The following is a 16095-nucleotide window of genomic DNA, read 5'->3' on the forward strand; positions in this document are numbered from 1 at the left end:
TTTAATATTTTAAAAACTCTACCTTATACACGAGCCAATGCAGCATTTTTACCTTTTCTTGAAATTGAGGCAACTCTATCACCCAAACTTAAAGCTAATCCTTGACCTTTGGATCTAATTCTTACATGACCAATAATTGGTCCATCGTTTTGTTTCTCAATACATAAATTAGCTAATGCATCTTCACCAAAACTTGATCTTGAATATAAATTTGCAGAAAGAAATTGACATTCCTCACCAACGATAGCTCCTGGTGTCAAGCAATTCATGTTTGTACCTTCCATTAATTCATCTAAATATGCTTTCAAAGAACTTATAGGTGATTTTATAGTTATTTTATTCTCCCACTCAAATTCATTCCACATTTTTCTAAATTGGGATTCCGAACAAGTTGCTGGTTTTATATAATCCATAATATCCACATGAACATCATTTAATATAACGATTGTTGATTCATCAGAATGTTGTCCATCGTACACGATATTTCCAAATATAACACCAGTGTCAGCAGATGTAACCTTTATAGTTGTTTGGATCTTGTAGAAACCATGAGGTCCAATATTTGCAGTTGTTGGTTTATCAACGACCTTCAAATCACCTAAAGTTGCAAATTCAACTGACAAATTACGTAATGTGGTTGTAGTTTGGTTCACTAATAACACATCCAATACAACATCATATTGATGAACTTTCACAAAAGCTTCTGCATATATAGGATCTGAGAAACCTGTCAATTGTAATATTTTATTTAATCTTGATGATAAGTTCTCCTTGTTTGTGTCTTTGCCTGAGGCAGTAGCAATGTCATCGACATTTTTGTTAGATGTCTTATTATCGATGTCAAGTTGTCTGAATAATATTGGATCATCAATTTGTTCTGCATTATCGTGTAAATCTTTTGCCTTTGCTTCTGCTTTCTTTTGTTCTGCATCTGTGATTTGAGCTTTGAAAGCATCTTTCGTGTCATCAAGAAACGAAGTAGTTATATCTTCCACATCTTTTTCGTCATTTAATATTTTTATGTATGATAAAATTCTATCTGCTGAGTCCTCATCAATTTTTTTAGTCACCAATGGACTTTCACCTAACCTTACTATGGAAACCATTATCAACAAAGCTTCTGCTTTTAGCGCATTTAATATCTTGTTTTGGGTTTTTAGTTTTTGTAATCGCAATATTAATTTGACCAATGTTGATGATAAAACAGCACCAAGGTAAAAGTCACCAGCGAGTAATTGTTTTCTTAATGGAGTTTTACTATCATCATCAAACCCATTACTAACTTCGGCTGTCAAAGCAACTTCTGTTGCATAAGTTCCATCCGGTAAAACAGTTGGACCTTTTCTTTTGTGTCCTAGCTCTCCATTTTCATTAATTGGTTCTGAGGGATTTGGTTCTTTCGATTTTAGTTCACTCGTGAGAATAGGAACTTCACCAATACTTGATCTTATATATTTCCATGCATCTTGAATTAATTGTTCATCAGTAGCATATTCTCCAATGACCCACAATGCGCCTCTAAAAACTTTTCCACTTTTCACATTCGGTAATGCTAATATTAATCTTTTTATGATTGATTCTCTTAATTCTGTGAATTTTTCAACAACCTCTTTAACAAAAGTGATGACTTCATAAGCAGCAGTTGAATTCAAATCTGCGATTGAATCTAATAATAAGTCAATTACATTTGCTGCAACTTCGCTAAATCTAATCGCAAGAACGTGTATAGCATTAATTAATATCTGTCTATATTCTGCATTTTTGTCATCATTCGATAAACTTGTGGCCTGTAACTCTTTTTTCAACAATTTTACCACATCTTCAACATTTCTTGAAGTAATAAATTCTAATGTAACATCTAAAGCTTTCTTTCTAACGTCCAAATCTTGTGAAGTCAACACTCTTAATATTTCCAAAGACAAATCCTGTAATACACCCGGATGTTGTTTGTTTAACTGATTAATTCTTTCTAATGTTATAATTTTTACATTGTTATCGGATTCTTTCGTAGCTAACTCGACAAATTTATTACCTGCTAATAGTATTGATGATGAATTAGACGTTAAAATAGCCAAAGTGTTAGCAGCCTCGTACAACACAACGTTTGAAGAGCTTTCCACAATTTCAGTAATTAATTGAGCATATTGTTGTTTTAAATTTGGATTTTGAATTGAGTCTCTTTTAATGAACTCAATAAAAGCTAATTGTAACAAAGGATCCAAGGTATCAATCACACTTATATTATGCTGAATATAGTCTAAAGCAGCATCTCTGTATAAATCACCAAGACAAACAAATGCATTTCTTTTACATACAGAATCATTTTCAACTTCTAAAAATGTTTTGATCCATTCATCAGCATCGGGACATAAATGCTCACTCACTTTATGTATCGACCATAACGCAAATACCGCATTTTTACGAACATAAGCATGTCTATGTTCAAGGCATTGACGCACATTTGGGACCAAAGTTTCTAATAATTCAGGTTCCTTCAATTTGTTCAAATATCTTAAAGTATTACCTCTGATATATTCATTTGGATGTTGTAAATCCCTTTGAATTGCATTACAAACAAGAATCATTTCATGTCTCATTTTACCCTTTTCATCCAATTTAGGGCACACTTCCCAATAATGATATAATAATTTTTTCAATTCTTTATTTTTTGATGGCATGACAAATCTGATTATGTGCATTAAAAGATCAGGTAATGGATCACCGTTCAATATCGTGATTAATATTTTTTTCATTGTATCTATTTTAACATCATCTTTACCTTTTTCCAATAAGTTTTTGAATTCATTTGTTGATATTTTACTAGCCGTATTTGGCTCATAAATTAACGTATAGCCACTGTCACTCATAGTTTCATAAAGTTATATAAGTTTTGGTAAAGTTGATAAATATACGAGGAAACAATTGTTGTAAAATTGGCTAATGCTTTCAGTTGTCAAAATAAATTAATGTATTTTCTGATTTACGTGTTGGTTCGAATTCTTGAAAAATTACAAAATGTGATTTTTACACTACCACACTTGATGATTGTATTAAAGAACGACAGAAAACAGAAAATTGCAAACGGTATTACCCAGAGGAATTCAAACATTATATATTAGTAATTTGTATAGTTATTATCATTTTTGGATATTAATTCATGACTCATAAACGTAAAAATAAGCTCAGAGAGGCTAAATTTCAATCACTATCTGAACTATAGTCAGGATTAGCCAAAACTAATTTCGGTCTGTCTTCAATCTCGGTATCGTTGTTCACAAATCCATTATTGCCAAAACCATTAAGATGTGCAATATTTCCATGATGCTTATTGTTTAGGTTATTATCTTTCATGTCCTCATTAACGTTATCACAATTATCACTCATTTCAGTTGCGTCATCATCGTCCTCATCAACCCTATTATCTTTTGAGCCGTTGTAATCATAATCGTCTATTTCTCCATATTTATATCCCCGATGTTGATAGTATCCTGTTGTTAATTTTTCTGATATACTACCTGAACTATCACTTGATACAATTGAATCATTTCGATTAAGACCGGGCCCATTATTATGATTTTTCGTGCTTTCAGTATTAGTACTATCTAGACTTTGTGTATCCCCAGTTAATAAAGATCCATCTGTAGTTGTTCTTTTCAATGAGTTTTCCCTTGAAGCTTTTGTACTGAATGATTGCGGACCCGATGTTGCATTTTTCAAAGTCGTGGATGAGGAGTTTGTTATTGGAGGACTAGTTTTATTCAATGTAATACTTGTAGAATAGTCATCACCTTCATCAATTTCAGCTGCTAATAATCTCGGTTTTAAATGTCCATGTTTCAATTCTACACCACTTGTTTTTTTACGATAATTTGCATTATTTGAATTGCCGGCTAATCGTTTATATTTACCGTTTGAATTGTCTTTCATAGCAGTCTTATCAATAGGTAATATTCCCACAGGTAATTTCCATTTAGATGGTCCAGATTCATTGAATGCGGTACCTGCGTTTCTTCTTATAGTTAAAACATAATTTGATCTTTCACCTTCACCAGGTTTCAAGCTTAATGTCTTTTTAAGTGTGGCAAGGTTGACATTTCGATATGAGTTTGAGCTTCTTATAGATCCAATTGAACTTGATGTACGATGATATGTTCGTTGCAGTGATCCAGCAGTGTTGAAATTTTTCATAGATGACACATCTGAAAAGAGTGAGTTTTCCGTCTTCGTGTGTTGTAACTGGGGTGCTTTTGTTGAAATTTGTTGCGTTGGTAATGTCTGGGTTACTTGCTGTAGCGGTAAATGTTGTGGTTGTTGTAGTTGGTGGGGTTGTGGTTGTTGTTGTTGTACTTGCTGTTGTTGTACTTGTTGTTGTCGTTGTTGTTCTTGTAGTTGTAAACTAGGCGAAGTTTGTGTGCTATGGCAGATTGATGGAGATTGTTCAGCAAATGGCCGAGTTCTTGAGTTTGATCCTGTAGTCGCTCTGGAATATGAAGATCTTGTACTAGCCACTCCAGTAGTTGCAACATTAGAGGATGAAGGAGCAATGGAAGCTTCATAATATTGTTTGGTTTGTGTGATGGGTGATGTCATTGAAGTATTTGATGACCTATTTGACGAAGAAGAATCAAAATGTTGATAATTCGCATGTGACGCTAAAGTTGTTTCAAATGGATTTATATTCTCCAAGTTTGTCGTATCCATCATATAGTTCTGTATAATTTGAGGTGAGTTTTCCACGGACTCTGTAGGTGTAGTAGTTATGGAATCGTCTGGTGATGCTATATTTGAGTTTATAGGATACGGAGCTTCTTGTCTTGATCTTGTTAAATGAAAATCTGTAACTGGATCTTCAAGTTGAGTGAAGTTTCTAGTATTCGAATTTAAATCGTTCATGAATTCATTTTGTATTGCGTCAGTTTCTTCCAAATAGTTATTACTATTACGATTAGAAATAGCTTTTCTTGATGAATAAGTACTTGACAAATCATTTGAATTTGAATGAGAATCTTCCATTTGCAAGAAATGATCAATTTCAGATTCCAAATCCGCCATAATGTTCCCAGGAACTTCCCTATCTGAGCTTTGATCTCGATCTTGTGGACTTTGCTTGGATCTAGAACTTAATTGTGGACTTTGCAATTGTGAGTTAGGATTAGAATTCAAGTTCCCAAAGTCAAATGAATCCAACTCGCTTGGTGGTTTTCTTCGTAATTTGTGAGTGGTAGGTGGCTCGGGGCTTGGCAGAGTCAAGTTTCTTGACTGGCTTGGAGACGGATCGAATTTTGAATTTTCGCTCGAAGGAGAAAGTTGAACACTAACATTTGAGATATTTGGATAAATTGAGGTTTGACTAATTTGTGTCGAGGAGGAGTTGATCAGTTGATCACGAGGATGCGGCTGATTGTGATAATTCTCTTGCAGTGTATAACTAAAATTTTTGTTGTCATCATGTTGCGTTCGGTGCGAATTAACAGGTAAACTAAGGCTGTGATTGTTTGATGTACTTCCTCTCAAAGCCTCGTCAGATGGTTTTGAATTTATGGATTTCCCACTATTGTGCTGTGATGAATTAATAGTACTTGAGCTAGCATGATTTCTCAAGGGTGTTTTATTCAAGGGTTTTGGATTTGGTGAAGATAATGTCGATAATCCTTTGGATCTTGAATTTAAGGATGAGGATGGGACATTCAATGAAGAATTTACCGAGGAAGGTATTGTATTTGGTTGTGATTTTTTGTCATTTGATGAATTCTGACCAAAAATTGACGATATCCTCGAACCAAACCTTTTCTTTTCAGACATTGTCCAAATATGTTAAATGGTTGATTTTGATCTTGAAATCTCTTGAAAAGAGATTATAATCAATTTTATAAATGTCTTTGAAGTTAAAAGATCAATTCTCAATTAACAAATATGATCGTGTATGAAAGTAATGGATAGATGATTTTAAATTGAAGGATCCAGTGGTCCAAAGCTAGTCACCAGACTTTTGTTGCTTGATAATGAATGTGAGAATGACTATTTCCTTTCCGGAGAAAACAATTTGATGATATTATATTCAGTTGAATATAAGTATAATATTATATCATAATTTTCTTTCAAATTAATATAATTTGATTCAGTTAAGTAAATTATTTTTTAGAAAAGAAAAAGGATTTATGCTGTGTCGTGACTTTGAATTTTTGGCTTGCGACACTCTTACACTTCATTACATTTATTTTGCAACAAAGTTGTGTTTGAATTGATAATTCCGTTTAGCATTAACAACAATTACCTAATCACTGAAATAGCATTTCAAATACACTTTGCAGACTAAATGAATTGTAATGAATGGCGACGGTGAAGAAAATAAAATCAAATCTTTGCTGCCAAACAGCTTTACTAAACGGAAATTAAAAGACCTACAATCAATTAAGTTTTACAACCTATGTAAAGTAGATCAAACACATCAATCGCATATGAGTCAGCAAGGGTTATATCCGTACAAGAGGCTAGGGAGAAGAAGGAGCACAGTTTTAACAATAACAACATCATCGAACTTTACGGATGAATTTCAAGATCAGCGTCAATTGATTGATTATTCCAATAATAGAATATTTAAAACATTAATAACTATTCAATTACCCAAAAGTGAAATATTGTTATATACAAGCAACATTGTGGAAAATGAAATGAATCCTCAGTTTCAAATCCAATTACCATTCATTCCACCTTATGTTTATAAATTTGTTTTGAAATTATGGTTCTATTCCAATATATCTTCGTGGAATATACTATGTCAATATAAAATCAATTTAAATGTAGCTCAACCATTCAATCAATTTAAGGATGATGATTCAATGGATCATTTTGAAGATAATTCAATCTGTTTGGAATTAAATGATAAATGGTTTACTTTCGAAAACATGGTAATACCGAACTCGCGATCATCGATACTTCAAAGTATTCCGCATACCCATTACTTGAAACCAGTACCGTCATATACTTTTGATCAAATGCGTTCAATAAATAATCTATATAAATCAATTAAAGAATTGAACTCCTCGAAATACAAGTTGAAGAAACAAATAAGCAAGTATCTTCGAGATGTAGACGATTGTAATGTCAACACCTTACCTATCTTAATAAATCAATTGAAAATAAAATGCGCTAAATTAGATAAAGATTTGGAATTAATTAACTTCAAAATTGAATCATTAAATGTTAAATTACATCAAGTTAAACAAGAATATAACGATAACAAAAAACTCATACTAGATTTTGAAAATGTTAGGGATATGGTAAATGATAAAATTGAGATATTTAATCACGAGTTGGAAACTATGAAAAATAATAAAGATTTGATGAAAGAAGAAATTAGACTTTTGTTAAAGAAAGACATCATGGTTATCAACGAAATTTTTCCAATAACTGACTCCTCATTTGTTGAGTCATCGGTGTCTTCAGATTTTGACATACTAGGGTTCCAATTTCCTCCAAATTATAAAGATTTGAAAGATATTTGTTATTATAATTCCAAGACTTTAAGCAATATATATTATAAACACGATTTTAACAACGATATACAGCAATTACATCAGTTTAACATATTGCAGATAAATACATGTGTTGCATTTATTACTCATATAATTCAAGTAATATCACGAATCACTTTAACACCATTAACATACAAAATGGAATATTCAAATTATAAATACTATATTATAGATCATAAATCATCCTCATACCCAATTTTAGGTAAAACAAGCGACTCGAATATACATAAATTTTCACTATACTATAGTCAAAAAGATGAAAATAATGAGAAAATTCAAGTAGATTCTTCGAAATATATAATAATGAATCAAGAATTTGAATATGGATTGAAGTTACTTAATACAAATTTAAAAGATTTAATTAATCATACTAGAGAAGATATTTATGATGTTTCATCACAAGAATTAAATAACGTGCCTGTGGATTGTCAAGATAATTTACTATGGAATTTAAAGTATTTGGAATTATTGATAACTGCTTAGTATGTAAAGAAAAAACAAACTTTTGTATTATGTATGTGGGTATATAAAGATAATCTATTGACCTAATAGAGTATTGTGTAAACGAACGAATTGAAAACATTTATCATTGTGTTGTAATATGTATCTCAATCACCGTCTTTTTTATAATTATAATAAAGCAATAGCTAAAGATCCAATTATTGAACTTAATGATATACTTAATGTAGTACCGAAAGCAGAAGATCTATCAGCAGCATCTGCAGACCTTGCGGCTGCTACTGCTGCATTTGATGAATCTACTGTATTTTGCGGATCATACGATGATGCCGACGTAGTAGCTTGTTGGGCATTTGATGAAGAACCAGCAGCCGCGGATGTTGATCCTGTATTTCCATTTGTAGATTGACTTGATGACGAACCTGAACCTGAGCCTGAACCTGAGCCTGAGCCGGATCCTGATCCTGAAGAACCACCTTCACCAGCTTCGGATTGAATTCTAGTATACCAAGGAATATTACTTGCATAACTTTCAACTTCTCCAATATTAATTTGATTTGAATCTAATAATGTAGTATATGAAGTATCTGTATATGTTAAAACTTGAGTAGCTAAAGTAGACAAAGCTCCAGGTATACCTGTGGCTGTACCAAAAAATCTTATATAATCTGTTTTATGAGATTGAAAATCACCAACTAAGGCTGTGAAAAATGCAACTTCTGATTGATCTGCTGCTTTAATTAGTGTTGCATAAAGTAAGGTTATTATAGTAATTATAGATGTTGATTTCATATTTTATTTGATTTAACGATATGTGTATGATATGAGTGTTGTAGAATATTTTTAGCTATTTTTTTCTGCTTGGGTGATATTTATATTTATAATCTGGGGTATGGATTTAAAAAGTGGTGCAATTTTGATGTGAGGAAGAAATGTGATGAAAAATTTGTAATGTTATAGTTGTTTTCTTTTCGATGACTTTTTCTTTGAATTAAACTGTAATGCTTACTCTATATATTCGACGATATAACGGTAGTATAAATATTTTCAAAATTACTTTCTTACCTAATTAGTTTCAAGTTCTTATTTTTATTGTTTTAAAATAATTTTGGAAAGCCAAAGTTATTTCCTGATTTGGAAGTTTAATTTACAGAAGTTTTGACGTTTTTGTTATATGCAGTACTGTTGCAAAGTTATGAATATTATGTTTGAGCTTCATTTGAAAATTAACATGATCAGTTGAGTTAGTCTTTACATGATAAGTCCCTCATTCTAATTCAACTTTATGTGTGAGTCACTTCACAATTCAAAGTAAAACACTGTTTTAATTTAGTTGGAAAATAATCTATATCGGTTCTTAATAGACTCTTTCATTATAATATCCTGTGATTTCTTCAGCCTCCTTTCTTATCGTATGAGACCTAAGAACTAAGATATATATACAGATTGAACTACAAGAGAAGAGATGTCAATGAGGATTGTTCAAGTAGAACTAAATCAATCACATGAATTTAGTCACACTAAAGATCTTAATACTGGAATTGGATTTTTCGAGAAAGTTCGTTTTTGAAGTTGAAACTGTAAAGTTAGGTCTAATCTTTTGAATGAAATAGTTGTTAGCTTGGAAACTTTCAGATAACAAGATATCAGTGTGCCTAAATTGATTGTTCATTGGTAATGTCTGTTTTACAGTTCTGGAAGTAAAAGTTGTGTTGTTATTTTTAAATCTTTAATTAAAATTCCAAGTTCATTAATAGCTTCATTATTTAAAATTCCTTTTTTATACGGAATATCAGATTTTTTTTCGATTAGTGTTGATGATGGTTGTTGATAGTAACGTTAATCTAATTTTAATTTCATTCAACTCAAGTTTTGATCCTTCTCAAATTTAATGAACACCCTCTAGCTTTTTAATTGAGATTCTTTGTATTTGCTGAAAAGGATCACATCGTTCGGAAAATTTAAATCCATATCGTGAATGTAGATTTTATGCACATTGGTTGGCTCTATCAGCCAAAGCTCGACTAGCTTATTTAAAGGCAAACTTCAAATTTTGGTTTGGTTATACTTCTAACCTAGAATGATACAGGCTCGGCCCTATCCATTTCCGTAAGATTTTAAAAATGGAAAGAGCCTAACCTAAAAATTTGAAATTAAATAGAGATTTGTCTACTTTAAACAATTGCTTGGGATTTATGATGAGGACTAATTTTGTTTTTAAGTCTGATACGTCTATCTCATATGTTATAAACCTTGGGGTTAGAACAGAGAAACGAAGTTTTAAATGAATTATGTTTCAGACTATAAATTTTTTGCATGCCCGTCATGAAGCTAGACTAATAGTTTCTCCTATTTGTATACATAGTTCGTCGTGCCTACATTTTCTTTATGAAATAAGAATTAACCAAAGAAAAAAGCCTCCACGATTTTTTTAAATAAAATCTAAAAATAGAAAAGTTTCCACGTTTCTGCTAAGGCGAGTGGAAATTTGGCTATTAATGATTAGTTGATAATAGCGTATTCAGGTGGAGTGAAAGTGATAAAATTGGTAGGTAACTAACATTAATAAGTCCTAGCGCTCTTGTTCAGCCAATTTCGATGGTTCTGAATCCCCTGTGCCAAGAAAAATAAATGAAACGTTTTTTTTTTTAAGATCTCGTAAATTTAATTTTTTTAAAAAAAAGTTGCAAAATGAATGTACCTAAACAAATTATATCAACTGGATTCAAAGAATTTTCAATAAAATTTGTATGCACTCATTGATTTATTTAGTTTCAACTTTCCAACTAACGTCTGAACGTTTAAAAAAATGCCTCTTTTGAAATAATTACAGGAAAGAAATTGTAAGTGAAACGATGTTGGTATGAGAGACATATAAGATAGTGAAATAATAATTCAATCTACAGTCAAATGAATTCATAATAAAAGTTAGTTTACTTTGTTATTTTATTGATCAATTATAGACTAGAAACAAATTATAATAATAAAAGACCAGCAATAGCGGCTAAAGAACCAGCACCGACACCAGCAGCACCTGCTTTTGAACTTGATGAACCACCAGTAGCTGAAGAAACTTTTGAACTAGCTTGTGAGGCAGCACCACCAGTAGCTGAAGATGCTTTTGAACTAGCTTGAGATGAAACTGATGAGGCACCACCTGCAACAGCTGATGAAACTTTTGAAGTAGCTGCAGCAGCAATACCACCTGATGATGAATCAGCAGCATTAACAGCAACAAAGATGGCTGATAAGATTAAAGTTTTTGAAAATTGCATGTTTCGAATATTAATACAAACTTGATAAATTGAAAGTTGAAATGGATTTTGAAAAAAAGTGTGGGTTACGTTGTAGAAAATCTGAGGAATTTTATTAAATATTTATATTCTGAATTTCAAAATAGAGAGTAATAAATCGGTCAATGTTTACTTTGCTAAATATTCCAATTTGGTAATGAAAAATTGTGCAAAAGTATAATAATATATTTTGGAAATTATTCAATTGTTTAAGAGGTTATACATATTTAATTGTGTAGAATAAAAATGTGAAATTTTAATAGCAAAAGCCATGCCATAATAATTTTAATCGCTCAAGGTTAACTCTCCCAAATTTTAGGCTAAAAAAATATTTACTCCTATAATTTATTCAGTCCTTGGGATAAAGATGGCTTACCGGGAGATAATCTAGAAATGATGCTAATTATAGAATCAATTGTAATTGACATGAGCCAATGAATATTATTTGAAGTAAATATAAATAATTTAGCAAGAATTTGAGAAGTTAATTTAAAATAGGAGTGAAACTGAATCAAAATTACAGGGTACTCTCAAAAATTCGCTTTTTTAAGTAACACAAAAGTAAAACTGTCGACCTAGCAGACATCCCCATCCTGGCCATCCTCATCCCATCCGGTCGAGAATTTATGTAAAACGAGTTAAATTGATATACAATTCAGAATATACAAAATTACAAAATTACAAATTATTGTGAAATTTGCATTAAAATTATCAGACCAAATAATTGTTTCATTGTCTCGTGTTCCAAAATAAGTTGCGATTGACTGAATAGCAATACATGAAAGTATGTATTGAACTATGATTTATTACTTTACAATTTTATAATATTTATTTGCAGAACAATTAATGCATTTCTTCTTAATCTTACCTAGGATTAGTTCGAGAAAGTTTGAATGTCTTTTTGTTAACCTAGAGTAAAGTCCCACACTGAATAAAGAGATTATGAATTAAATCCCAGAGGAGTTTCCATAATGAAAAACGGCTTTTGTTTTGTCTAATTGATTGAGGAACGTTTAGAAAGCATTAAATTTTTATCTATTTTAGCTGTAAATTAATAGCTAGTTAATCAAGAAAAATAATTTTAATTATTGTACGAAGATGACGTCTCGAATTATTCGATGGAATTTCTAATAAAAAATATGGGGAAAAAGCAAATAAATGTAGATTGTAAATTAAACAAATGAAATTCACAAACATCGCTGCGCAGCAATTACATCAAAAGTAGGTCCCACTAAAACCACGTCCATCCTTCATTTAACATGCCCAGGTCTGGAGCCAACGTCTCTGTTCCATGCTACTTTCAACATCTTCATATCTGGGATATTGCTGATTTAAAGTTAATTTACATTTTTGTGCAATATTTTCCCTCACAGTTTTCTTTGACTGAAACACACTCAGTATTTAAATTAAATACGAACCTGCTTTATAGTGATGAAGAATTGTTAAAAGAGAAATGCGAATTTAGTAATATAATTTAGATCTGTAAGGGGAAATTGTACGAACTACTATTCAATATGTAAATTTATGTGGCTCTCGTGAGGCGGATCTTAAAAAATTAAGAAGTGTTTATTTTTGGCTAATTATTTGAAAAGTATCTAATCCTCGTGCTCAAGTTTTACTCATCTTCGTATCAGTTATGTCATCATCATCGCATCATAGTTTAGGCACGCCCGTATAATACCTTAATCATCATCAAATTAAGTTGTAGTCATCCACGAAAGGAATCTTTCTGATATTATAACATAATCATCTCACATTCAAAAACCAATCATTAGATTATGGAAAATCCGTATCATATGAAACTCAATTCTACTTTAACTCATTTTAGGTCTCAAAACTTCGAGTATAGTTTTCCAAAAATAAACGTCATAATTCCTGAAAAGTCTATTAACCTTGAAATGCTCCTGCTGCGAAACATAAATTTCTTCTTGTGAAATGAACATTGAAAATTGGGGTCTTTTTAGTGAAAAAAGCAGTCATATGGTCGCTACTTGCAATAACATCTCGTCTACTTATTTGTTGTTGTTGTTGTTTGGATTCCTCGGGATTCTCTCCTTTTACTCCAAGACCATTACTATTGTTGTCATTAACAAAAGCTTCTGGTTCTGGTCCTGCATCATTTGTGTTCTTCTTTACATCCCAAACTCTAACACTATTGTCACCAGATCCACTGACCAAAATTGTACCATCTTTTGAAAAACTTAATGAGTATATTGATGACCTACCATGACCTTTCATTGCTTTCAATCTTCTACCAGTTCCTATATCCCATAAATTTATGACATTATCTTCTCCTGCACTAGCTAACCATCTTCCATCAGGTGAAACAGCCAAGCAATTGACTGCACTAGTATGACCCATAAATATTCTAACACAATGACCATTTTGAACATCCCACATTCTGCAAGTTTTATCACTCGATCCAGTAAATACATAATTTGAATTTGGATGAAATTCAACACAATCAACATCATTTATATGACCAGCAAATATACGTAATGGATAAATATGATCTGTAGCCCATAATCTTGCTGTTTGATCATGTGATGCAGTTGCAAAGTAGTGACCAAATGGTGAAAATTTGACATCCCATACTGGTTGATTATGACCTTTATATGAAACTAATGCAGTGAATGTGTCCAATGACCAAAGTCTAACTGTTTTATCCTCTGAACATGTAATTAAAAACTTATTATCCGGGGAGAATGAAAGCCCATAAACTGGACCACTATGACCAATCAATTTTTTACAGTTTTCAGGAAGTTGATGTTGTTTTCTATCTCTTTTTAAAGCCGATTGAAGAGGCTTCCCATCGAGGCTCCATATCTTAACGTAACTTCCTTGAAAACCTGCTGCAACCAAAGTTGAGTCGTCATTAAAAGCAATACATGTCATGTCGTTGTTTGTATTGTGAAAAGTATACATACAAACAGAAGGTGAACTTGCTTGTATTGCACCTAGCTTTATTTTTGATCTTGAATCTTCAACCTGCATTATTAGCTTTTTAATATCTGTTGAATCTCTTAGGGGTAAAGGTAAAGATTCTTTTGCAGGTGAATCAGACTCTGGTTTCGTCATCTCTATGAACTCTTCAGTTAAAGTTTTTCCATTGACAGGATCGAGTTTTTCATCTTTAATCTTCAACTCTGCCTCTATTTCTTTACTATCTTCTGCATCTAATGGTAACTTACCTAATTTCACTTCTTTCTCCCCGTTAAATTTCTCTAATTCATTGGTATCTGCAATATATTCCGAAATACCTTCTTCAGGATTTGCTTCGCCTTCTTGATCTATTTTATCGGGCCTATTTTTCGATAGCACAGGATCCAAATACTGATTAATCATTCTAATTAAAATTGCACCTCCAACAGCTTCATTTTCATGTAAGAAATATAGCAACAAATTTAATGATGTTTTTGAAACTAGAATTCTATATTTGTGTTTTCGATATGCAACTGCAATTTCACTCTCCTTTAAGTGCTCTGGTAATGATAATCCAGCAAATGCCTTCAACTCAACGCCATGTAAAATCTCATGATCAATTTTAAATCTGTCAAAAAATTGTTTTGCTTTCACATCGTATCCTTTTGTTATTAAATCTAATAGACTATGTATAAATAATGGATATAATACTCTTGACAATTCAGGTTTATATAAATCCAAAGAGCTTTCAACCCATTTTCTTAGCATCGAATACGCGGTAAAATAAGTTTCTGGATCATTTTCAATCCTTACTTTAGCTTCCAAGATTTTCAATTCTTTTAAATCTGCTTCTTTGGATAATTTGATTTCTCTATCTTTAGTCTCTTGAAGTTCTTTTTCAATCTTCAATTGTTTATCTCTCAAATCCTTGAGTTCTTTTTCATTCGCATCTAGTTGAGTTTTTAAAGTTTGATTCTTTGATTCTAACTCATTCGGTCCCGCTAGTGTCGTAGTTGCTGGTGTGACAGGAATTGGACTTGCTGGAGTAGGTGTATTTGTACTTTCTAATTTTAGCATTGTCTCAGTTCTATGGTAACCTTTCTTATTCAAGTATTCTAAAACTATTCGATTCAAGTCTGCTTGTGAATATTGTGGTTGGTTCGCCCTTACCTGCTGTTGTTGTTGTTGGGTACGCTGAATTGGTTGTTGGTGTGCAATTTGTGGTTGTGGTTGAGATTGAGGTTGAATTGGTGATTGTTGTGTAGGTTGTGATATTGGTAAAGAATTTGCTACATTTGACGGATTATTTGATGATTGATTATTTACAGTTGGCTTTTCTCCGGCCATTTTTCATATATTTGAAGCTAGGAATCTTTTTGAGTTTGATATATTCAATATATTACAAGCGTAAATGGGTTTACAACTTCAAACACGATAGTTTAATTTTGTTTTGAAAATTATCTTATTTCTATGTTTCACACGACTTGAAGATGCATTTGTTTTGGAATTTTGTATGAGTTCTAAATGTTAAGAGGTATAAGCATAATGACTACAGCTCAAGGATACGCAGGTTACTAACCTGTCTATGGAAGTGTTAGCGGATTCAAGCTTTTTAAGGTGAAATGTAACAAATTTTGTGCCAAATCTAAAAGAACTAGTAGTAATAATAAAAATGAAACTGTATTTTTGAATTTATTAACCACTCCATAGTTCAAAGAATATGTGCTCTCGGTTGCGGAGCCATGTAAGAGCTCTATACTTGTGTTTTGTCAATTTAAGCTGATAGCCAACTGTTATTGATTGAGTAACAAGATAATCGATTCTAAGCAACAACAGGCAAGCACCGACCAAAAGTGTTAAGTCTTGCCTTCAAAATTTGTCGTATT

General features: G+C 31.9%; 6 protein-coding genes across 6 annotated transcripts; 1 reads left to right on the plus strand and 5 right to left on the minus strand. All coding sequences in view use genetic code 12, as the record gives it.

The window, feature by feature from the left end:
• Positions 1 to 23: 23 nt before the first annotated feature.
• On the minus strand, positions 24 to 2867 carry SEC26 (coatomer subunit beta; the record flags this gene model as incomplete). Its single annotated transcript, XM_051758460.1, has 1 exon — positions 24 to 2867. The coding sequence occupies one exon, from the start codon at positions 2865 to 2867 to the stop codon at positions 24 to 26; it is 2844 nt and encodes a 947-aa protein (XP_051614016.1).
• A 331-nt stretch (positions 2868 to 3198) lies between these two features.
• On the minus strand, positions 3199 to 5802 carry KGF55_003645 (uncharacterized protein; the record flags this gene model as incomplete). Its single annotated transcript, XM_051758461.1, has 1 exon — positions 3199 to 5802. The coding sequence occupies one exon, from the start codon at positions 5800 to 5802 to the stop codon at positions 3199 to 3201; it is 2604 nt and encodes an 867-aa protein (XP_051614017.1).
• Positions 5803 to 6458: 656 nt separating this feature from the next.
• On the plus strand, positions 6459 to 8018 carry KGF55_003646 (uncharacterized protein; the record flags this gene model as incomplete). The annotated part of the gene is made up of 1 exon (XM_051758462.1): positions 6459 to 8018. The coding sequence occupies one exon, from the start codon at positions 6459 to 6461 to the stop codon at positions 8016 to 8018; it is 1560 nt and encodes a 519-aa protein (XP_051614018.1).
• A 147-nt stretch (positions 8019 to 8165) lies between these two features.
• Positions 8166 to 8786, minus strand: RBR2 (putative lipase; the record flags this gene model as incomplete). Its single annotated transcript, XM_051758464.1, has 1 exon — positions 8166 to 8786. The coding sequence occupies one exon, from the start codon at positions 8784 to 8786 to the stop codon at positions 8166 to 8168; it is 621 nt and encodes a 206-aa protein (XP_051614019.1).
• A 2183-nt stretch (positions 8787 to 10969) lies between these two features.
• RBR1 (Rbr1p) lies at positions 10970 to 11269 on the minus strand (the record flags this gene model as incomplete). Its single annotated transcript, XM_051758465.1, has 1 exon — positions 10970 to 11269. The coding sequence occupies one exon, from the start codon at positions 11267 to 11269 to the stop codon at positions 10970 to 10972; it is 300 nt and encodes a 99-aa protein (XP_051614020.1).
• A 1905-nt stretch (positions 11270 to 13174) lies between these two features.
• Positions 13175 to 15556, minus strand: KGF55_003649 (chromatin modification protein; the record flags this gene model as incomplete). The annotated part of the gene is made up of 1 exon (XM_051758466.1): positions 13175 to 15556. One exon carries the CDS (start codon positions 15554 to 15556, stop codon positions 13175 to 13177), a length of 2382 nt encoding a protein of 793 aa, XP_051614021.1.
• Positions 15557 to 16095: the final 539 nt, after the last annotated feature.

Source organism: Candida pseudojiufengensis (assembly GCF_024610245.1).
Source record: "Candida pseudojiufengensis strain CBS 10847 chromosome Unknown scaffold1, whole genome shotgun sequence".
In the NCBI taxonomy this organism is placed as follows: Eukaryota; Fungi; Ascomycota; class Pichiomycetes; order Serinales; family Debaryomycetaceae; genus Lodderomyces; species Lodderomyces pseudojiufengensis.